This window comes from Astyanax mexicanus, chromosome 22 (assembly GCF_023375975.1).
Source record: "Astyanax mexicanus isolate ESR-SI-001 chromosome 22, AstMex3_surface, whole genome shotgun sequence".
In the NCBI taxonomy this organism is placed as follows: Eukaryota; Metazoa; Chordata; class Actinopteri; order Characiformes; family Acestrorhamphidae; genus Astyanax; species Astyanax mexicanus.
Window position 1 is genome coordinate 5,300,001 of NC_064429.1, and position 24,968 is coordinate 5,324,968.

General features: G+C 39.4%; 2 protein-coding genes across 4 annotated transcripts in view; both read left to right on the top strand.

Moving 5' to 3' along the window:
* The window catches only part of unc5db (unc-5 netrin receptor Db), a 402,981-nt gene that overhangs the window by 301,687 nt on the left and 76,326 nt on the right, over positions 1-24,968 (top strand). For 2 of the 3 annotated variants that reach the window (XM_022666860.2, XM_022666862.2), the window contains exons 6-8: positions 6,131-6,298; positions 14,900-15,064; positions 17,440-17,472. In XM_022666860.2, coding sequence (XP_022522581.2) covers positions 6,131-6,298; positions 14,900-15,064; positions 17,440-17,472 — 366 coding nt within the window. The remainder of the gene's footprint in view (positions 1-6,130; positions 6,299-14,899; positions 15,065-17,439; positions 17,473-24,968) is intronic. The other variant, XM_022666861.2, reaches the window with a different exon arrangement.
* LOC111191428 (uncharacterized) lies at positions 242-1,297 on the top strand. The gene is made up of 2 exons (XM_022666420.2): positions 242-475; positions 588-1,297. Exons 1-2 carry the CDS (start codon positions 266-268, stop codon positions 1,245-1,247), a joined length of 870 nt encoding a protein of 289 aa, XP_022522141.2. The 5' UTR covers positions 242-265; the 3' UTR covers positions 1,248-1,297.

Below are 24,968 nucleotides of genomic sequence, written 5' to 3' on the forward strand. Positions count from 1 at the left end.
AACTTTAGAGTTTTGAATAACAGTGTGTTCCTTGTGAAAACAAGAGATTTTCTTCGTGACAATTGTGTGTAGAGTTTTGGAAAAAGTGTGTTTTAGAACTGCAATTTGAGTGTAAAGCAGGAATTGTGCTTGTAGTTTAGCAGAATTGGTTCAGGGGGTTGGTGCATGAGTTACATTTTGTGGTCATTGTGTTTCAAGTACCAATATTTGTGTGTAAACAATCGAGAAAAACTGTAATGCTGAACAGGAGGCAGCCGTTGTCAACATGGTTCTGGCAAATAATGCCATTAGGCTGCGTGAAGTCAAGGCAGCAGTGATTGCTGATCAGGGAGTATTTAGGAACATCCATACTGTGAGTGAGGCCACAATTGACCGCGTCCTCCGAAGGAATCATATGGCCATGAAACAGCTCTATAGAGTTCCTTTTCAGAGGAACTCTGAAGCTGTGAAGGAGGCCAGATGCCAATATGTGGAGGTAAGGAAACACAACAGTACTATCCTCGTAATCCTTGTTATATCATGCAGTTACTGTAGAGTGAACTGGAGTCACTTTGACATAATTGTAATTTTGCCTTTGTATTATTTAGCGAATAATGGAGCTTGAAGCTGAGGGGGCACATCATATCTTCATTTATGTCGACGAAGCCGGCTTCAATCTTTGTAAAGTAAGGAGACGAGGAAGGAACCTCATTGGGAATAGGGCCACTATTACTGTTCCAGGGCAGAGGGGTGCCAATATAACTATGTGTGCTGCCATCTCCAATGATGGCGTCCTGTGCCATATTCCTACCATTGGCCCATACAACACTGAGCGTCTCATAGCATTCCTGAATGCCCTTTATGACATCCTGATCCCACCTCAGGAGCGAGGCCTGTTGAGGCCTGGCATGCCACGGTTCGTGATTATCTGGGACAATGTGGCGTTCCACCACTCTCGTATTGTGAATGAGTGGTTTGCAGTGCACTGTCGGATGATGGTACAATTTCTTCCTCCATACTCTCCGTTTTTAAATCCCATAGAGGAATTCTTTAGTGCATGGAGATGGAAGGAATATAATCACCGACCCTATGAACAGATGCCCTTGCTCAATGCAATGACTGCTGCTGCCCAAGATATAGATGCAGAGGCATGTCAAGGATGGATCAGGCATGCTAGACGATTTTTCCCTCGGTGCATTGCACGAGAGAATATTGAATGCGATGTGGATGAGGCCTTGTGGCCCAGGCTTCAAGAAAGAGGAGACTAGAAGAGACAGAAGAGTATCACTTGTGGCTATCGCTTATACTCTTATAGTATAGACCTACTATAGTTTTTCATTGTTTACTGTAAAATTCTGTGTTTTTTCATAATTTCTTACACAGTAATGGATTTTATTTTTATTTCCATGTATTTTCAGTTGGAATATTTCATTTGTCAGCCACAGTCTAAAAAAATTAAGCATTTAATTAATAAAATTTGCATCAAAGCATATCTGATTCTGGATGCATTTTTTTTGCTAGAGGGTAAATTTGACTACATACAGTCACATATAGACTACAATGACAAGCAATGGTCACTGATTCACACATGAGTGCTGTATTTTGTATTTTGTTGCCCAATGTGTAATGATTGATTGGAGGTGTTCATACACTTGTGTCAAATGTGAGTTGTTTGAAGGCTAAATTTGCTTTTGTTGCATATTTTAAAGGTTTTGACACTGGTTTGGCCTTTTGCAAACAAAATGTGTAATTTTGAACACTGTGTCACTGTTTAGGTCTCAGTGTTAACTGTTTCGAAAAATGTGAATTTGAGTCGATGGCAGCGTCAAAACAACCAATAAAAACTGTATTTTAACCTTAGTATGGTATTTGATAGTTTGAAACTGAAAACGGTGGTTTTCAGCCTACCACTTTCTCGCTAACGAAAACCCTTTTTTACTCAAATTGATCAAAATGGATTTATAGCGTTTTGGAACCAAACTCTTTATATATTTATTTGAATTCAACACGAATGTTATTTATTTGGGCAGTTCGAATTTTCTTGCTCAGAAAAGCACTTAGATTACAATAAATTTAAATAACATTAAGGTAATAAGTAGTGGTTTTATGCATGGAAATGTTTTCAAACATTTTTTCCAAAGCTCTCACTTCAAAAAAGCCCATTTTTATTTGTATTTTTTATCCAGCAACTTGATTTAGCTTAATAAAAGCATCATTATCTTAATGTGGTGCTGATGGAATTGGGTAAATCTGTATGATTGAGGGGAGATCTGGACCCAGACCTTTTTTTAAAATGCGTCCAAATTGTGCGCTACACACTAAATACATACTAAGAGATATAAGATCCTATATCCTATTCTTTTGGCATTCTACTTATACTTCTCTACAGGTCTTAACCAGGGACTAGCTGTATGTCTAGTCTGTACATTTGCACATCTGTGTCAACAATGGGTGCAACTTTATTTAATAAGCTGAATGCATTTATTATAGAAGGGATGTCCACACACATATAGGGCCCTATTTTAGCGATCTTTCTTGTCTTTGCTATCATAACAACTGGAAAAGTACACCTTGTATGGATCGAAACTTGCAAAAGGCATGTACTAATTCTCTTAACCCTTGTGTGGTGTTCGGGTCTGTGGGACCCGTTTTCATTTTTCATCAAATGATACTAAAAAAAAAACAATTCTAACTCAAACTCATTGGCATTGGCTCATTTTTTTGTGAAAAACATATATCAAAACACATTTTCCATAAACACACTGTACACCCCCCCCCCCACACACACACACACATTTATATTACATACAGTATGTCTGGCCAAGGGCTAATAAACATTGCTTCATTTGTAAATTTGAAACTAAACAAATTTTCTACTCATATCTTGAGTTAAATTCATTTTCTTTTACATTTTATTAAAAAACTAATAAAAAAAAGAGTAGCACTTTTTGAAAGAAATGTAACATAAGAAAGGTAAAGGGCAAATATTAACCATGTAAGCTGTTTGTTTATATTGCTCGAAATTTAGGTGAAGCGAGCATGTGTAAAGCATTTTAATGTAAAATTGCTTAATTTTGCTGAATTAAATACAAGTAACAAAGTAAACCAGTAACAAAAATATGAACACCACACAAGGGTTAATTAATCACGATTGTGTGTCACTTGCCATTCCCTTTAAGAGCCAAATGCGCTTTGATTTAGTCGGATTGCTATTTTAACAGCGCATCCTTCTGCGCTTCTCAGCAGAGAAGCTGACCAGTTTGTTTATGCTGAGAATGTGCATAAACACCTCACTCACAAGATAACACCTCACAACTTATGGACTACGGATTCCCTGAAGTAATGCTTCTTTATCAGTTTAAGTACTGCTGTCACTTGACACTATTTTGGCTTGTCTGTTCATATCAGATTAATACCAAACTAAAGCCATTATCAATTTAGCATTACGCTAACTAATTCTTCACTGACTGTCATTCCCTATTAGTCGTATAAGCTAAAACAAAAGTCTGCCGGATTCCCGCTGGACGCTTCGACCTTCCGGCTGTGTTTTCTCTCAGAATTAGAAAGGCAGGGCTTGCGGAGGAGCGATTGTTTATGATTTGCTCTGTGAAAGCTCCATAATCTTAATCATTAATGCTATTACCCAGAGACTCAATTACAGTGTAGCATTAAAAATCAATATGTCTTTATAAGCGGGGAGGTGTAAGCTCCTCCGTCTTAATCCCGTTTAAACAAGCGCTGCTTATTAATAATTCATGCTGCGCAGTCCTTCAACCGCGGTCGCATGTTTCAGCGCGTTCTGAAGGATGCGGCCGGCGCTAAACGCTCACCGGGGCTCCTCTCGACGGAGCGCCACCATATCAAAGCCGGGCCAGGAGAAGAGACCCTACAGTAGAGCTGTTCTGATCTTCTGAAGCTTTTGTGTTCTTCAGAGGAACAGACCGAGCATCACATCACCTGCAGCTTCCTCCACTTCTCATTCTTCTGCTTCCACTGATGCTTCATCTCGTCTTGTCTCGGACTTTCTCTCAAGGCGAAAATCTCTTCATAGAGATTCGCTATGTGACCATAAGTCTGTGGACCCCTGCTCATCTAAAGAAGATTCTTCAAAGAATCAAGAGCAGTAAAAAAGGAGCTGCAGCCTCTGTTCCTCTCAGAAGGCTTTGCAGAACAATAACTCATTTAGAACTTCTCTGAAAAGTTGGGACGGAGCAGCAAAATGCTGGAAAAGTATGTCTGTCAGAGGCAGAGATGAGAAAATGTGTCTGAAATTGTGGAATAATTCCAGAAAAAGAATGTTTTTCAATGTAAAATTGTGAAAATTAAGATTTCCAAACATTTAGAGCCCATAATATCATCAAAATATTTTGAGAACCTGGGGGAATCCCTGTGTATAAGGTACAAGTCTGATAGTTGGTGTTGTTGGTGGGTGCTGGTGATCTTTTGGCCGCTTAGGCAGAATCCGTTTTTGTATTATTTTTTAAAAAGATTTATTTTCTGGTCTATTTTCACACATAAGGTGCACCAGATCATAAGGCACCTTATGCAACACTAGTAAGGAACAGGGGTGTCGCCATGTTTTCCTTCCATTTCAGCAGGTCTGGTCGCTGGGTGGATAGAGCTGTAAATCTAAGCTAAGTTAAGTAAAGAAAACTATAATTCTTAAAAGAAAAATAAATAAATACATTTATATACAAAAAAAAAAAATATATATATATATATATAAATATTAGAGTTAATCGGGCTCTGAATGTTCTTCTACAAAGATTTCTCTCCTGAAACGTGATTTTTTTGGGGGGGGTGAGTAAAGTGCATCCGTTTATTTACAGTAAGCTTAGATTTGCAGATTTCCACTAAGGCAGGGTGCAGCAGCATTAGCATTAGCAGCTAACTACTAGTGCTAGCCAGGGTTAGCAGCTGATACCGCCTAACAGCACTACACAGAGTCACCCTGAGTGTTCCGGTAGGTGGTAACGATAAAAGAGCTAGCGCTTAGCATGGTTAGCGGCTAATGCTAATACTGCTCCAGCCTCGTTGCTGGAGAACTTAACTGAAACTCCTGTATATCTCTGTACTTTAGCGAAATGGCTTAAGTGGAGTCCTTAATACCTGACTTATAGAATTTATACATAAGGAGCACCGGATTAAAAGGCGCACTGAGGATTTTTTGGCGCTTTTTGGTGCGAAAAACATACGGTAGTTGACCCAACCTGTCTGTCTGATATCCAATAAGTGAACGAGTGCCAATATTGGGCCCAATACCAATCACAACAGATCAGAACCGATCTCAAAGTGAAACAGAAATTACTACTATGTCCCCTGTGGATGGTAATATTAGCCTTCTATGGTGTTTTCCTGGTACACATTTTATACAGTGAATAAAGGAATGGTAAATACTCAGAGCTCACTCCAACTCCCATAATTCACCATTTTCATTCATCGCTTTACCACGAGCACACTGGCCATTGTTCAATCTTACTCAAAAAGATAACATCTCAAAACTCATACATCAAGTGTGGGTGTTCTGAAGTCATCACTAATATTGTTCCATTTAATTGGTTTTAACACCCATTTTTTCCTTTTTTTTTTTTTTTTTTTGCCATTTAAGCTCTTCAGGTCCACTCGATGACCGGAAATGCTAAAAAATTGAAAATGAAAAAAAATTAAAATAAAATAAATTATGTTGTAAAAAAAAAGAAAGGGGACGATTTTTAGCAAACAATTCATTGTTTACCAGCTTAAAGATGTTCTGGAATAAAGGAAATAAACTGAGCTTTGTGGAAATGGATTTAAAAAAATGTAAATTTCTTAAAAAGTCTTTGTCTGTAGTAAAGCTGTAGTGGTGGAACAGATGGGAGTAACTGCTATTACTATCTACTGAAGCATTTACAGACTTACACACATTGACACTTTCAGCATCATAATAACTAGAAAAAGACACAGAAACACAGAGAACTTTAGAGAAATTACAGATGAAGCCAGAGAGCGGTGAGTTATGTTCCCTACACCTTCAAAAGACTCTTGGAAACTGGAGAAAACTGATACAGGAAGACGTCTGGCTGACCCACATGGAAATAGCTTTAGCCTTTTTTAGCTCTGTCTATAGTCTCACAGTATGTTTCTCTCTCTCTCTCTCTGTCTGTGTTTGTAGTGAATGGAGGGTGGTCTCTGTGGACAGAGTGGTCTCCGTGCAGTGTGGACTGTGGTAGGGGGGTACAGAAGCGTTCTCGGACCTGCACTAATCCAGCACCGCTGAACGGAGGGGCGTTCTGTGAGGGGATGTCGGTACAGAAGAGCACCTGCAACGCCCTCTGTCCAGGTCAGTGCTGATTAAATAAAGCTTTTAAAGCTTCATAAAAAAGCTTCTCTCTGGTCTAATCTGGTCAACATCATTTTAATTGATAATATTAGGGCTGCGTCTTATGATTATTTAAAAAAAAAAAAGATTAATATGCTGATTTTTTTATCTGATAAGGGAAAAAAGCTAAATTAGATTTCCAACTTTTTATTTAATGAACCAAATTGCCTTTGTAGTAACTGTCATGACTGGACAGAACTAAGACGCGTGCAGATGCAAATAAAGTTCTTTATTAAATAAAATAGTGTGCAAAAGAGTAGTGAAAACAAGCAGGGTCATCACCTGTAAACAGCAGTGAAAGGGAGTACACATAAATCATGTATACATGATAACCAGTCCAAGGTTCATACACAAGCAAGGCAAAAAATCAGGGTAGAAAAAGACAAACTTTCAAGGTCAAAACAAGAGAGTTAACACAGAAAGAAGGACAAGGATTGGTATGAGGAAAAATATGTCAATTCTCAGCGAGCTGTGTGTGAATTAAGGGTGTATATATAGTAAAGTGAACAGGTGAAATCAATACTCAGGTGATTCTCATGTAATTGCTTGAGGAACTGATTGATGTCAGTGTGTGATGCATCCTAGATATTGTAGTCTGGAGGCTGAAGATTGCAGGTGTGTGACAATAATGTTGTAATTGTATAAAGTAACATATAACCTACCATTATTACAAATATTAGTGCTTACATGAATGAATTAACACAAGAGTTACATTTATAAAGAATGAAACAATAATGTTTATTTTACAGCAGCATAAGAGAGTAAACATACCAGAAATAATAATATACAGTACAATGGTAATACACAGGCAAGGTAATATCAGAGGGCAGGCAAAAGTCAGGGTATAAAAAGACAAAAATTCAAGGTCAAAACAAGAGAGTTAACACAGAAAGAAGAACAAGGATTGGTATGAGGAAAAATACGTCAATTCTCAGCGAGCTGTGTGTGAATTAAGGGTTTATATATATATATATATATATATATATATATATATATATATATATATATATCGTAAAGTGAACAGGTGAAATCAATACTCAGGTGATTATCATGTAATCGCTTGAGGAACTGATTGATGTCAGTGTGTGATGCATCCTAGATATTCATGTAATTGCTTGAGGAATATCAAGCAGCATCCTAGATATTGTAGTCTGGAGGCTAAAGATTGCGGGTGTGTGACAATAATGTTGTAATTGTATAAAGTAACATATAACCTACCATTATTACAAATATTAGTGCTTACATGAATGAGTAACACGAGAGTTAGATTTATTTTATTATTTTAATTATTTAACAACACAACAACAGTGTATGCAATGCAAATATATACTTGGCTGTGACTCTAATATAATATAAATTAGAAGAAATATAAATATGAATTATAAGAAAAAAATCAGCAATGGTAAAATGTTGCATTATTGTTATGGAACAGTATTATAGTCTGGGTTCAGTGCAGTTCTGCTCTGTAAACCCATTAATTGATCCCAGTAGGAAATTGTATAGATGCATCAGGGCACGCAAAGGACATCAAATTACAAGGACACTTACCAGCATAACTACTGCAGAATAAATAGACCGAAGAAATATAATAGGCTAAGACTGAAAATGCGCGTAGACAAAATTGTACAATTTATTCAATAAGAACTAAATAGATTTTAAAGTGACCAACAGCATGATGGGAATTAGGCAGCATTTACTGTAGATTGACCAGCGTGGAAAACACTACATTGACAAGTTCAAATCCCAATTATATATAATATCCACACAATAGCAGATGTGTGTGTCTTGTTAAAGTGAGCAGTGAATGAGATAAATCAGTATAAAAGATTGAGTGCAGGATGATTTAATGTGACCTGCATGTAGATCATCACCTGAACTCTGTCAACCCCTGTGTACCCAGCTAATAGAAAACGTAAAAAGAATGTTTAGCAATGGTTTGAAAAGTTTCCATGAGGGCTAGCCTGTTTTGTTACTCCATTATAAAGGAGTTTAGTAAAGTTTCTCCAGCACCCAGGCTGGAGCAGTATTAGCATTAGCTGCTAATCACAGCGCTAGCTCTTTCACCTTTCAGAAGTGAGTTTATTGGACTGATTAGTCTGTGTGTTTACTGTGTTAAAACAAGATACATGGGATGAACCGCTAGCTGATAGCGCCCTGGGTTACCGGAACACTCAGGGTTCCTTAGTTAAGCGCTATCAGGCAGCGTTTACTAGCGCTAAGCACTGCTGAGCATGCAAATGTTTTCAGGAGAGAAATCTGTGTAGAGTAACATTTCAGCACTGGTTTGGCTTGAAAGATAATTTCATTTTTGTTTCCCTATTAGAAGGGAAACATGGTGACACCCTTGTTCCTTACTATTGGCGCTTAAAATGCACCTTATATTACTTATATTAAATAATATGGTACTAGCCATTTGTTTATGCTTGTTATGAAGAAAAAGGACATAAAACATTGAAACTACACTTAAAAATATGGTGAAATAGTGGTTATTGTAAATTTTATCAAGGGAAATATTTACATTTCTGGGTTTCTTTGTTGGCTGGTGCAAACGCCATCTTGCCAGTGATTCTCAAAGTCCTCTATTTTGAGTGTTTTTCTGAAAATGATTGGTTTTAAGTGACATGCAGCCCTAACACTTCCCCTAACCTACCCCTCCAGACTAAGAATCGGGACACCTGCATGACCTCCACCCAAACAATAATGGAGTATGATAATAAAGGATGAAAGGAGGATGATAATAAAGTATGTTTGATTGGTGTAGAGTATAGACCAGTGGTTGGCATTTAAGTTTGGCTGTGGGTCTGATATTTTCCAAGCCATTATGTGACAGGCCACAAAAAAAAATCTGTTTTGGAAAATGAAGTGTAATGGGATGGAGTGCTACAGACTAGTAGCTCTCCAGCCCAGAGGGTTGTTGAACCCAATTGGCAGAACAGTTGATCTCAAAGCAGGTAAACCCAAGAAGAAAGGAAACAATTAATTAAAGTACTACACTACCGCTGCCCTAGCTAGTGAATTGGGAAAAAAAACGCCCTTATATGGAGATAGGGAGCCCAAGAACAGGCAGAAAAAACGAGAACGAGTGAAAAAGTCACAGGCCGGATGTTTCATGCTCGTGGGCCACCTATTGCCGACCCCTGCCTTGGTAAAAACAGTACCTCACACAGCTCTGAAATGCCTAAAGAAGTGCAGCTTTATTAATCTTAGGCTGAATTGCACAAGGGCGTCAACCAATTAGAGCGCATCATACAACACACCAAGCTTCAAGACCACATACAGCTGCACACAGGTAAAATTAAAGGCATACTTCACCCTCACACACACAGACACACACACAGAGGAGCGAGTGTTAGCTAATTTAGCCGGTTAGCATGCTGTAATGCTGTTAGCATGCGCACACACTGAGCCGCCATACTCATCACCACCACCCCAGGAAAGAAAGTGGTGTTGTGTGATAAGCCGTCCGCACCTGGCTGCTGCTGCCGCTGCTGCAGCATCATCATCATCATCGTCTGTGTAAATGAGTTTGTGAAGGTTCCTCCGAGTGGACCCGGATAACTAGGCAGGAGTTTCCAGCGGCCTGGACCCGGCAGTGACCCGCGTCTCCGCTTTATTTTAATAATCACCTCACGCTCCGCCGCCGAGCCGCACCGCCAGGCAATAACCTGCTGATTTAATTGCTCCGGCTCTCGCCGAGAAATCCGCCGCGCACTCATATTCATATACGAGGCTCTTCTTCCGCCTGCCTCTCGCGTCGCTCATTTGAATTATTAACCATTAGAAAGCAACGCTAATTCCTAAACGAGGCAGAGCCGCTTTTTCCGAGTGCGTTATTTCATCGACGGCTTCTGGAATTAAGCAATTTAACCTGGGGCTCGGCGCTTTTCTGAAGTTAAAAGATTGCTGTGATTACAGAGTGTTTTTTCCCCCCACTAATGAAAGAGACACTTCGCTATTGTTTCCCAGACTTCAGATAAGAGCCGTTTTCTCCTACGCGCTCTTTTCTTTTTTTTTTTTGCCGGTTTGTTCACTTTTCAAAATGGCCTCAGACAACAATGGCAGTGATTTGATTGTTGACGCTGCTGGCATTCATTAGCTTCCCTCTGTTGCGTCCAGAAAACATTTAGCAGCGGTTTCATCAAACGTTTCGCCTCTTTCCTCAGACACGGGTGAAATATTAATTGCCTGCAACATCAGGCTCACTATAAACATGTTTATTCTTAGTCTTTTGTACTTATTTTTTTCGCGAGTAGTCGAGTAGAAAACCCTTAAACTAACTTTTAACTGCTCTGTCAGTCTCTTATGCTGCTTATGCTGCTTTCGTATCCACTACTTTGTTTCGTCCGGATCTTCGTTTAACTTTTCTTTGGGTGTTTTCACACCTATTCACAACTATTTGAATGAAGTTCAGCTTATATAGTGCCTTTCTAGAAACCCAAGGACACTTTACAATTTACATGTTTTTTATACACAAGCACACAATTACACATCAACACTCAACCACACACCGGTGAGAAGCGGCAGCCAATAGCGCACAGCGTACTCTCAACCGGAAACGACCGTCCACCTGGAGGACTGCATCGGGCACCACAGCATTTACCCAGAACAGAGTGCCAATCCATATCTGGACACAGTCATACACACACTTACACACATTTACACACACAAACTTACATACATACCACACACACACACACACACACCAGATCAATTTTAGAGTATCCAATTTTACCTGATCCACACGCGTCTCGCTTTCTCCCCTGTCTCTCTCTCTCTCTCTCGCGCGCTCAGCGTGTCTTTAGTTTCCACCCGTTCTCGTTTTTCCGCCAGTTCTCGGGCTCCCTATCTCTTTATAAAGGCGTTTTTTCCCGGCCGTGTCCCAATTCACTAGCCAGGGCAGTGGTCTGCACAGATCTGATTGGCAGAGGAGAGCTTTTGAAGATTTTACACCACACGTGATTGGTCTGTGAGTTTACTGTGCCGCAGAGCTCGTATACCGTAAAGACAATAAAAGTTGCACCGCTTTAAATGAACGCAGTCAGCATTAAATCCTTTTCAGTAGTTTATCTGTTTGGGGCCACATTGGACAACGTCTGGGTCCGGACCCGGACCACAGTCCGTATATATGTGATCCCTGGTCTAGACCATATACACGGTTCTGTTTTATAAAAGCACTCCTTGCTGCCCTGCAGGGAACAACAAGTTCAATGTTCAGTTTTACAGTGTTAAATATGTCAGGTCAAGAAAGACTTTCTTTATTTTATATTTTTTTATAAAAACAAGTATTTATGTTTAGCGAAATCAAGAAAGACCATATTTTATTTTTTATATAAAAATATTGATGTTGATTCAAGAGAAATGGTCTTTTATTTTTATAAAAAAAAAAACTTCTTTTTTCAGGAAATAGTTCAACTTTAAATGTCTAGAGATGCATTGTTGCTGTTAAAAAGGCATTTTCCAAGGGAGTATTGGCAAAACTGGTTATAATTTTTATGTTAAGGCGGCGGCAGAATGAATTTACCCAAGCAGTGCCATTCTACTTATTCATTTATCCTAGGAGTGCCTTTGTACTCATGAATTATACTTCAGCAGTGCTCCTCTAAAATATAAATAATGTAAAGTAAAAAATTAATAAATAAATACTGAAGTCATCCAGACTTTGAAGGAATCATATAATCGTGTTGGTAACATTTTATTTTAAGGAACACAAATTAGGCACTTATTAATGTCTTATTATTTGCTTACAAAAGTATTAATTAGACATTTGTAAACGTTTGACTCACAACTTATTAGGCTTTATTCCGTGTAAGTGTTATTGGTGCTTCATTAGGGGTCTGTTATGTGGAAATGATTAATAATGGCTGTATTAGATCTTATAGTGCACTATAAACAGTTATGTTAGCACCCTGTTAAGCAGATTAGCATTTGAGGGTACCTTTAAACTTCTTTCTTTATTTATTTTTTATTTTTTGATTGACGGACACTTCGTTAATTAAATAGGGTTATTCACTGAATTCCAACTCTACCTCTTCACATCTACACAACTGATTAAGGGGCAAACAATTCAAATAATTAACTCTTGATGAGTTTAGCACAGCTGTTAACTGAAAGCCTGAAGTCCAGGTAACTCTACTTCATAAAGCTGACTGAGAAAATCCAGCCAAATATGTGCAAAACTGTCTAATCTAAGCAAGAGGAGCTAAATATAAAACATATTAATGAATTTAAAATGTGACTTTTGATTGGTAATGTATATTGTAATTAAATTTAGGATAAATAGCCGTGTCGTGTCCCAAGCTACTGATTATAGAGTGCTGTAATGTTTAGGATTCTTCACCCACATTAGCGAGGGATGTTGATGCGGCACATGTTCTCAACACCTGAAACCTGCCGCCACATTAGCTGTAACACATGAACATAATTTGCATTTAGATGAGCCAGGAAGGATCCTCGAACAGCCATGAAGAGCTTTAAGAATCCACAATACAATAACCGCAAACCGCTTTCCTCCGGGGCTCTCCTGTAAGTGTTGTTTCTTGGCAGCGGGCGGGTCACACAGACGTCTCGGGGCATTGGGCGCGGTGGAATTGGCTAATCTGGGCATGATGCTCTCAGATGAAATGGTATGGATGATGGATGAAGATTAATTCGTTTAGAAATAACGCCAGGGTTCGATTCCTCGTTCAGCGGGAGGCTCTGGATGGGAAGATAAGGACCGTGTTGCTGTTTTTGGACTAAACCTCTGAGCAACATGTGCTTCTGCAGCAAAGAGGGGGTGGAGCTGGAGTGGAAATATGACCAAATATAACCAAATTTGACCAGATTTGACTAGATTTGGATTTGGGCCAACCAGCACCACATCCAAACCAGTATGAACCAGCACTAAACCAGCTTAAATGAGCACATGTTGTTGATTTCAATTGATAATGTGCTCATCAACCAGGACAAAACTGCTTTAAAACGAGCATAAACTAGGAATAGACCATCGTAAACCAGTTTGTTTGGAGATTTGAAAGTGTTTTGGTCAACCAGCATTAGAAAAGCATAAGTCATTAACAGACCAGCTACCAAACTGAACACCACCAAACTCAAAACCCCTTTTACTTCTTGTCTTAATTTCTTTCATAATGTTCTTTTCTCTCACTTGTGGTGTTTTACCTCCTTTTTTCTTTGATTTATGTGAATTTTTCCGTTTTCCTTTCTCTTTTCTCTTTTACCCACTGTTACCGGTCACTCCTCTACAAAGGTACAACAGCGAGGACCCTTACCCTATGGGTGCTTTCACACCTGAATGTCCAGACCGTGGTCCGAACCAAGGTTCATGTGTTGCTACATTGTATATATTTGGTCTGCTTATTTTTGTTTTCACACTGCAGTTTAGGGAGTGCACCAAAGACCTTTTCAATTCTGCTCTCTCAAAGCTCTGACAACTGAGGGCAAGCTGCATGACTGGGATTCAAACTGGTGATCTCCCAACTCTGAGCCTCCAGAATCCTACGGACGGATTTTCCATCCAGAATCACATATTGTGTTCTCAGCTTAATTACTCAGGAATCCCTTCACACATAAACATAATCCATATATAATTAAAAAGGGCGGAGCTTACTCTTTCTAAAAATAGTGATGAACATCCTAGTGCGGTAAAGCTAAATCTACAAGAAACCCATTGATAAAAACACCTAAAAAAGTGAAAAATCTCCTTCCCCAACCAATATTATTTACCTTTAGTGCTTCAAACATATTTATATGATGTTTCAAACCAAATAATATCAGTAAATATCAGACTCAAAAGTGTCCACAGGAAAAGTGTGAAACTACCTGCTTTACTCAAACTAAAGCTAGGTATGGTGTGCGCACTACTTTATATAGTTTTTATTTTACTCACACATTTTTAATAAGTAGTTATTTTGCACTAAACATTTTTATTTATTTAGACTAAAAAGTTTATATTTTTGAATATAGTTTTCTTTGTGTGTCCTGATCATATATAAATACTGAAAGGCATAGGCTGCTCTGAGTGTCAGGTTTTTAGTATCTACATGTATCCTAGAGGTGTGATTATTGATTATCAAGAAAAATAAATCCACCTGATGCTGTTTTTTCATGTATTTTATCAAAGTAATAATTAATAAACCATGTAATGAACTCAAATCATCAATATTATTATGCTTTCAACTCTTAAACACTCTAGTCTAACCATTTTTGAAAAAATATCTTAGGTGTGAATATATTTAAAGTCTATATACATTCAAAAATAAGTAAAAAAAAAAAAAAAAACAGGCGCTTGGTAAAATTTTGACCAAAACATGATCAGTTCCAGGAAAATATAACAATTCTGCTTCCTTTTACATTTTAAATGATTATATTTTTGAGCAGCCGTATGACTTCTGGAGTAAAAGAGATCAGGGCATGTGTCTGTCTGATATAATTACTGTGTTATAACACCTGAAAGAAAAACTGACAAAAACAGAGACAAAAAAACACACCAAAACAGCCTAGAGTTCATAGGGTTAAACATTGTTGATGCTTCATATTAATCTGGTGGTGTTATTCTCTCTGCAGTGGACGGCGGCTGGGAGGAGTGGAGCGAGTGGACGATGTGCAGCGCTCAGTGCGAGAGGCAGCGATGGAGGGAGTGTAACGCCCCGGCCCCTCGCAACCGGGGCCGCATGTGCGAGGGCGAGAGCCATGCCATGGAGAACTGCACCGGCGGCATGTGCACACAGAGTAAGACTGCTCTACAAAGCATTTTTTAATAGATCGCAATTACGGTCTTTAGATTGGGCGATGCATCAATAAAGACTATATGAGTTTAGTTATAAAGGAAACTCCATCTACAGTACACTTTTTCTTATTCAGTGTTTCACCAGAGGTAAGAAGTAACTAATTACATTTACTCACTGTACTGTAATTGAGTAGATTTTATGAGTACTTGTATTTTTGAAAGTAGTTTTTAAATTAGGTAATGTTACTTTTACTCAAGTTCATTTTGACCCAAGTAATTTACTTCGCTACATTGGAAAACTCCCCGTTACTGAGTAAAAAATAAAATGCTGGAAAAAAAAAATCAATTGTCTGAATAAAAAAAATTGAGTTTTGTTCTCCATGGCAGCGCAGCTGAACTTCACCATGCAGTGTAGGCTGGGGCCAGTGTTCAACCTCAATCACAATATAACACCTCACCACTTATACATGTCATTGGACATTTTTAAGTGCTCTACTGAGGTAAAACTGTTTGATTTGTTTAGATACTCAACTTCCTTATTGGCTTATTCTTCATCATCATCATCATCATCATTGTCGTCATCATCATAAGCTAGAGCACATATTATGCCATCATCCAATCATCAATCAGTTTCAGTGCAGCTAAACAACAGTAAAATTACCTTATTTTCTCCATAATGTAGCTGAGCCAATTATTCAACCCACTCCCATAGGATAGGTGGTTAAGGACAAGCGCATGCCTCCTCCGATACTTGTAAGGTCAGGCCCCGCCTCTTTTCCAAATGCCACTAATGCAGCATCACTGAAAAGGGATTGCGCTCTGAGGAAAGCGCTGGATTCCCAGCTCTGATACATCAATGAGGCCAGAAAGTGCCATGTTTCGAGCCCTATTTTAGTGATCTATATTGCACCGGTCAATTGCGTCTTTGGTATCGTGAGGGTGCAAAAAATATGCCTTGTGGGCCTTAAAATGCGCAAAAACCATGTGCTAATTATCTTAATTAATCATGGGTTTGTTTTGGGCGTACTGTGAAATAAACCAATCAGTTTGCCAGTTATCATTCCCTTTAAGAGCCAGGTGAGCTCTGACTTTGGCACGTTCCCATTTCAGGTTCATTTTAGTCAGTGGTGCGCCATTGCCTTCCGCCACCAAAAGAGCAAACACGCAGAGATTAACCTAAACACAGTTAAGATGTATTCCTAATCTCTGACGCTATTTCAACAACATGGGCACAAGGCGTGAAAATATATTGTTGACAGGGTGTAGGATAAGAATAAACATGGCAACACCTTGTATCGTACAGCCCTGAGTCTCTTAATTGTACTCTCTCAGAGTCTGGCTGCTGATGGTGCAGAGCAGCAGACCAACGCAAAAACCTGGGACTCAAAATGAATGAATGAATGAATGAATGAATTAGAGCATATCATCCAAATACAGGGGTTGGACAATGAAACTGAAACACCTGGTTTTAGACCACAATAATTTATTGTCCCAACAGACAGTTCTGGTGGAAACAGGTGAGTTGAGGTGCACATTGAATTCTGTTTTTTGGATACAATCCGGGTTAGCACCCGAACATCCCTTTCAGACAGCTTCCTCTTACAGCGTCCACAGTTAATCCTGTTGGATGTGGTTGGTCCTTCTTGGTGGTATGTTGACATTACCCTGGATACCGTGGCTCTTGATGCATCACAAAGACTTGCTGTCTTGGTCACAGATGCTCCAGCAAGACGTGCACCGACAATTTGTCCTCTTTTGAACTCTGGTATGTCACCCATAATGTTGTGTGCATTGCAATATTTTGAACAGAACTGTGCTCTTACCCTGCTAACTGAACCTTCACACTCTGCTCTTACTGGTGCAATAATGTGCAATTAATGAAGATTGGTCACCAGGCTGCTCCAATACTAAAATTTTTACTAAAATGTCAGTTTCATTGTCCAACCCCTGTATATATACTCGATACAGTGGAAGGAAAGACTAGCATCTTTATGAAGCTGTCTGAGTCTCTCTCTCTCTCTCTCTCTCTCTCTCAAGCTCTCTCTTTTTCTTTTTCTCAAGCTCTCTCGCTCTCTCGCTCCAGCTACTCCACAGGGGTCCGTTCTGAGAACTTCTTCTCCGTTACTCCCCTCCTTCTGTGGGTAAAGGAGGAGACAGAACCAAAGCGCGAGCGTAGCCCGAGCACCTCCATGCCATCTGTCAGTGCGTCCCCCTGGTAATGATGCTATGCATCATTATCTCCAGCTGATGTTGGCATAGCCAGCAGTTGGACTCCACCACCACATGATCGGAATCATAGAGTGCTTTAGTTAACTGATACGGGGCTGCTCTCTAATTCTCTCTCTCTCTCTTTTCCTCTCTCTCTCTCTCTCTGCAGATGGGAAGATGCTGCATGATGTTAAGCCTCAGAGTGAGTCTCTTTCCTCATATTTCATATATTATAGATACAGATATATATATATATATATATATAATCCATTTCCAGAATCAGCCCCAGCAGCTCTGCTGATATCTTCTGGAAGGAGAACTGTGTCTGTGGGAATAAAAAAAAAGGAGCTGCTGCAGGGACTCTAGACGAATCAGGTTCTCTGATATCGCCTCAGCCTGATGTTGGCTTTTATATCCAATGCATACAATTACATATATCCAGATATCCAGAGGCGTATTCCTGTATTCTGTTTTTTTTTATACGTTTTTACGGAATTTTAAGACGCCTGATCCGCATGGAGCCGCGCTCTTCAGTCGTTTTCATCCCCGCAATGAACGCAGATCCGCATCACAGTATATAGCACGCTGCAGTTTATCTCCACGACGACTGGGAGATGATTGGCCGGCAGCCCATAGCTGATACTGATACTGAAACTGAAAGAGAGATAAATAATATTAAAAAACTCATATCCTACATGTTCTGCTCATAATTCATGTCTATGCTACCATCTTCCAACCTCTCTAAACACCAACTCATAACAAGCCATAACATTAAAACCACCTGCTGACCTCTGAAGATGAACTGTGGTATCTGGCACCAAGACTAATTTGTACTTAGACCCAGGATACGTTGTGAGGTGTTATCTTGTGAGGGAGGTTTTTGAACACTGGCCAGCGTTCTCATGGCAAGGTGACATGGTGATTTACAAGGGTTGAAGTACTAAAAATTAAATAAAATAATAATAATAATAATAATAATAATAATAATAATTATTATTATATTAAATAGAAAATAAGAGAAATTTGGATGTATATGATTTTGATGGCTACAAATGATGTGTTGTTAACTTTCTGAGAGAATATATTTATATATATATATATATATATATATATATATATATATATATATATATATATAAATAATAAAATATATTTTAAACATAATATCATTAATGGAACTTTGTTTTGCTTACTTTTAGATTCATATACAGCTCGGGAAAAAAATAAGAGGCCACTTAATAATTTTGAGTTTCTTTGATGATGGATGCTTTGAAAATTTCATGAGTGGCATACATTTATCCAAAAGCAGTGTGTAAGACTGGTGGAGGAGAACATGATGCCAAGATCCATAAAAACTGTGATTAAAAACCAGGGTTATTCCACCAAATATTGTTCTGCTTGACCACTCAGAGCCCCTTTTATTTTTACATGTAATTTGAATTTGCCAGCGATTCTGCTGGGAGTTTCTAAGTAAAGTTTATTTATTAATTAATTAATTTATTATCTACAGCTCTGGAAAAAAAGTAAGAGACCACTTCAGTTTCTGAATATTTTTCTCTAATTTTGCTTTTTATAGATATTTATAGGTTTTATTCTATAAACTACGGGCACCATTTTTTCCAAGTTTTAAATCACAGTTTAGTTCATGCATCTTGGCATCATGTTCTCCTCCACCAGTCTTACACACTGCTTTTGGAGAACTTTATGCTGCTTTACTCCTGGTGCAAAAATTCAAGCAGTTCAGTTTGGTGGTTTGATGGTTTGTGATCATCCAGCTTCCTCTTGATTTTATTCCAGAGGTTTTTAACTTGGAAAAAAAATTTAAGAAACTCATCATTTTTTTTTAAAGGACTCTTATTTTTTCCCCAGAGCTGTAAATAAAACAAGAAGTCCACCCATATTTCATCTGACAAACTCCTTGTCAGATTGGGTTTGTTGTGAAATATTTTATCGTAGAGAAGCATACCCAGTCCTGTTTCTTTATATAGCGCTGATAGCAACCGATAGCAAACAAAAAAAAAAATGCTGCGTCACAGAGCTCAGTTTAAACCTGACAGCGTGTCGCTTAACTCGTGTAGCAGCTTATCTTTGTCTCCAAACTGTTTGATAAATCCAGCTTTTAGCTGCGCAGAGATACGCTGGGATACCTGCGCGCGAAGGTCTGTTTACCTCAGGTGTCACTCTTCCAGAAGAAAGCCTGCCGAGCGGAAGATTAGGATAATTGAGTATCTCTGCTAAGCATCTGCAGCCACATCTGTCAAATATGGCGTTTGATTAATCTAGCGGAACGGGAGATCCGTACTGTCGGCGGATGAATACCTGTAGCTTTTTTTTTTATTTCACGTATTTTTAGAGCACTGTAACCATCAGCTCATTTTATGCATCCATCCATCACAGTTTGTTTATCAGAGCACCTGCCAGTCAACGGAAACTGCAATATTGGCACCATTTCCCATAATCCCCGTCGCTCCATTCACTCGTCCGCCATCCGGGACGTCGGATTCGGCGCCGCACGGATTTCAGATTAGCGGGAATGACTGATGGGACGCGGCGCGCGAGCGTGCGCTATATTTAGACGAGCTAATGGGGTGCAATTACTGCACATTAGCTCACTTAAGCAACCGTAGCATGTCTTCATATTCCCCCCTGCGTCCCTGTGTTTCGCCTCAACCCCGCGGCACAGTCACCTCTCGCCACAATAGTGCACATTCTGAATCACAGTGGCGGTGGCAACAGGTGCCTCCCATAAGCCCCAGCAAGCATCAGTACCATCAGTACCTGCTTTACATCAAATTCCAAATTATTAATTATTATGCAAGTGATATTTTTCTCAGATTCTCCTAAATGATCAATATAAATGACAGTAAGTATAATTTCTAAGGCATGACCCGTAACGTATAAATCCAATTTTATTGAACCTTAAACTTCCCAATGAGAATACTATTTTTTTGTATTAAAAAACTCAAAATGCACTGTTTCGCACTGTTTTGTTTAAAGCAGGCCACAGGTTTCAAGCAATATATGAATAAAAGATCTCGGAAAAACTTACATACATTAGATTAGGGGTGTCCAAACTTTTTTTGTTGCGGGCCAGGAGGAGAAATATATTTTAAGTCACGGGCCACACTCCGTAAAAAAACACATAATAAAATCTACCTCTTTAAATAATACTTTTTTCCTGATTATTTCATTTACACACCATTTTACTTGACTCACTATCTTTATCTTTGACAGAGTTGTGTAAACTAAGATTTTTCAAATGGATGTTCAATTTCATGATGTCTCTTAATATTAAACTCCTTAATTACGGCAACTTTTAGACTCTTTGCCCCGTTTTTCTGCGCTAGAACTGCGCACTCTATCCACTTTTAGACTCTTTGGCCCGTTTTTCTGCGCTAGAAATGCACACTCTCTCCGCTTTTAGACTCTTTGGCCCGTTTTTCTGCGCTAGAACTGCGCACTCTATCCACTTTTAGACTCTTTGGCCCGTTTTTCTGCGCTAGAAATGCGCACTCTCTCCGCTTTTAGACTCTTTGGCCTGTTTTTCTGCGCTAGAAATGTGCACTCTCTCCGCTTTTAGACTCTTTGCCCCATTTATCTGCGCTAGAACTGCGCACTCTATCCGCTTTTAGACTCTTTGCCCCGTTTATCTGCGCTAGAACTGCGCACTCTCTCCGCTTTTAGACTCTTTGACCCGTTTTTCTGCACTAGAATTGCGCACCCTCTCCGCTTTTAGACTCTTTGACCCGTTTTTCTGCGCTAGAAATGCGCACTCTCTCCGCTTTTAGACTCTTTTGCCCTGTTTTTCTGCGCTAGAAATGCACACCCTCTCCGCTTTTAGACTCTTTGGACCGTTTTTCTGCGCTAGAGATGCGCACTCTCTCCGCTTTTAGACTCTTTGGCCCGTTTTTCTGCGCTAGAAATGCGCACTCTCTCCGCTTTTAGACTCTTTGGCCCGTTTTTCTGCACTAGAAATGCACACTCTCTCCGCTTTTAGACTCTTTGGCCCGTTTTTCTGCGCTAGAAATGCGCACTCTATCCACTTTTAGACTCTTTGGACCGTTTTTCTGTGCTAGAAATGCACACTCTCTCCGCTTTTAGACTCTTTGGCCCATTTTTCTGTGCTAGAAATGCGCACTCTCTCCGCTTTTAGACTCTTTGGCCCGTTTTTCTGCGCTAGAAATGCACACTCTCTCCGCTTTTAGACTCTTTGGCCCGTTTTTCTGCGCTAGAAATGCGCACTCTCTCCGCTTTTAGACCCTTTGGCCCGTTTTTCTGCGCTAGAAATGGGCATTCTCTCCGCTTTTAGACTCTTTGGCCTGTTTTTCTGCGCTAGAAATGTGCACTTTCTCCGCTTTTAGACTCTTTTGCCCCGTTTTTCTGCGCTAGAAATACGCACTCTCTCCGCTTTTAGACTCTTTGCCCCGTTTATCTGCGCTAGAACTGCGCACTCTATCCACTTTTAGACTCTTTGGCCCGTTTTTCTGCGCTAGAAATGCGCACTCTATCCACTTTTAGACTCTTTGGCCCGTTTTTCTGCGCTAGAAATGCGCACTCTATCCACTTTTAGACTCTTTGGACCGTTTTTCTGTGCTAGAAATGCACACTCTCTCCGCTTTTAGACTCTTTGGCCCATTTTTCTGTGCTAGAAATGCGCACTCTCTCCGCTTTTAGACTCTTTGGCCCGTTTTTCTGCGCTAGAAATGCACACTCTCTCCGCTTTTAGACTCTTTGGCCCGTTTTTCTGCGCTAGAAATGCGCACTCTCTCCGCTTTTAGACCCTTTGGCCCGTTTTTCTGCGCTAGAAATGGGCATTCTCTCCGCTTTTAGACTCTTTGGCCTGTTTTTCTGCGCTAGAAATGTGCACTTTCTCCGCTTTTAGACTCTTTTGCCCCGTTTTTCTGCGCTAGAAATACGCACTCTCTCCGCTTTTAGACTCTTTGCCCCGTTTATCTGCGCTAGAACTGCGCACTCTATCCACTTTTAGACTCTTTGGCCCGTTTTTCTGCGCTAGAGATGCGCACTCTCTCCGCTTTTAGACTCTTTGGTCCGTTTCTGACACCTAGCGTTCAAACTTTGAATCTCACATTATAAAAACCTGCTTAACAGCGGGCCAACTTTCATTCTATTTCTAAAATAACTCGCGGGCCGCTCCAAAAAAGGAAACGGGCCGCAAATGGCCCGCGGGCCGTAGTTTGGACACCCCTACATTACATATTTCACCAGAACTTAAGCGTGATCATCGTACTGTGGAGAGATTTGTGGCTGAGTCAGAGCACAGACAGGTTTTTTTGGCAAGGAAGGCAAAATGAGTAAGATTTCTGCCAGACGAATTCATCAGATTAAAAGAATATCTGCTAAAATGCCATTACAAACCAGCAAACAGGTTTGGCTTTGCTCTCTCTGGGTGGGTACAGTAGATGGCGCTCTTTCCCCTCATCACTTCTAGGGTGATGTGGATCAGCACGAGGCTGCGTCTGTGAGCTGATGTATCAGAACCGAGTCGCTGCGCTTTCCTCCGAGCGCAAGCGCTGTGATGCTACTCGGCAATGCTACAGCATCAGCAGCAGTTCAAAAAGAGGCGGAGTCTGACTTCACATGTATCAGAGGACTAGTAAACATTAGTTTAGGGGTAACTGCTGTTTCGAATTGGAGAGAAAATTTAGAAATATAAATTCAGAAATAACTATTAAGATAAAAAAAAATAATCAAGAATATTTGCATATTTTACAATATATATTTACAATATTTTTGTTTCATTTGCTAAAATTAACAAACACAAATCGAATTTTATACGCTACATTTTAATATACTGTATATGAATGTATCTGAATCTAAAATTTAGGAGGAAAAAAAAAACAAAAACGTTTCATTAACCCTTTTAGACCCAGCATCCATTTTCAATGAACATCATGTATTTTCGTTATTTTAAAATGTTTTGTTGCATAAAACACTCAGAATAAATCAGAATAGAACATGAACCAGTCAATTAAGAAGTTTATTCTTAACCCTCTTGGTGTTGGGGCATCACTAGGCTTTGTTTGGAGGTTTGTTCAATAAAATTGGATTTATACTGAATGGGTTAATGACTTAATGACTTGAAAATGATACTGACTGTTATTTGCATTGACCATTTAGCAAACTCTGAGAAAAATATGTCATCCTCGTATAGTAATTAGGGCTTGGGTAATTCCTAAAGAGGCCTCAGTAATGCCCTAAATCTCCAAACAGCTGTCAGGTGACCGCCCCGATGCCCCCTCACGCACTTAAACCCAGCGTCCGTCCAGATCTGCATTAACACTTCAGGGGCTTTAAAGTACAGTTCAAAAACGCCGGTTAGCCAGTCTCGCCCTCGCCGCTTGAGCGACGCCCTTTCTCGTCCTCTGGCAAAGGCCCGGCACGGCGGAGGTCGAGCGGGCGGGCGGGCGGGTGGCGGAGCAGCTGAACAGATGTAGCCTGGCGTGTGGCGCTGGCACGCTGCTGCGGCTCTGATTAAAGTTGTGAGAATACTGGAATTTGAGGCCTCCCGAAACGGAGGCTCGCGCCAAGCATGTCTTCATACGCCGCTAAACACGCGCACATATTGCACCTGCTCGGATTGCACAGGTGTCTGAGTGATGCCGGGTGAACCGTAAGCGCTGGAAAGCGACCGCCATCTTTCTGCTCCAGTAGACCAATCATGACCCCAGTTTAGGGGGAGCCTTCTGTGGTGCCAGTGTAGATTTAGAGTTAACCCTTTTAGACCCAGCATCCATTTTTAATGGACATCATATATTTTCATTATTTTAAAATTGAGAAAAAATCATGAATAGACCATGAATCAGCCAATTAACGAGTTTAAAACTAATTAAACTTGGCCCCCAGGTGCCCACTGTACTAGAAAAAACAGCTAATTTTTACTAATTTAATGTGATTTAGAACATTTTTTGGTACCACTTTAAAATAAGACTACCTTTATAAAGAGTTTATTAATGGTTGCTAATTAGGTTGTAAATGCCTTAAAAATCATTAATAATCAGTTATAACACATACATAGAAAGGGCTACAATGACCTGTTGTTTGCCAAATAGTGAACCCACAGCCATCTATATTGTTGCCCTTTCTAATTATGTGTTATAACTGATTATTAATGATTTTTAAGGCATTTACAACCTAATTAGTAACCATTAATAAACTAATTGTAAATCATTTATAAACCCTTTATAAAGGTAGTCTTATTTTAAAGTGGTACCCATTTTTTTAATCATGTTTTTTTTTATGTTTAGAGATGGTTTATCAAATAAAAAGGTCAATATAAAGATATTAAATATTACACACAGACTCCCAATGCAATTGAAGCAAATAAAATCTATTAAATATTTGATTTTAGTTTTACTATTTTATTTACTATGTAGATTTTATAGTAGAATATTCTAAAATAGTCTTCGTTTCTGTTTATTACTGTTTATTACTGTTTATTATTCTGTTTATGTTGTGTTGCGCATAACACTAAATAAACTAGCTGTTGTTGTTCATCAGAATAGAGCGTGAACCAGCCAATAAAACAGTAGTTTAGCCCCGCCCACTTCTCTGAAAAAAAAAGGCAGCCCAATGTTAGCCCAAAGAAAAAAGAGCTATTTTTTGCACATTTTATGTGATTTAGACTTTATTTTACTGAGTAGGAATGGTTTGTAACATAAAAAGGTCAATATCAAATAT

Bases quoted from the DNA above. Each gene is read 5' to 3' on its own strand.
- LOC111191428 (XM_022666420.2), top strand. From the start codon at position 266: ATGGTTCTGGCAAATAATGCCATTAGGCTGCGTGAAGTCAAGGCAGCA. The intron at 476-587 runs GTAAGGAAACAC...TGTATTATTTAG, and splicing joins CCAGATGCCAATATGTGGAG to CGAATAATGGAGCTTGAAGC.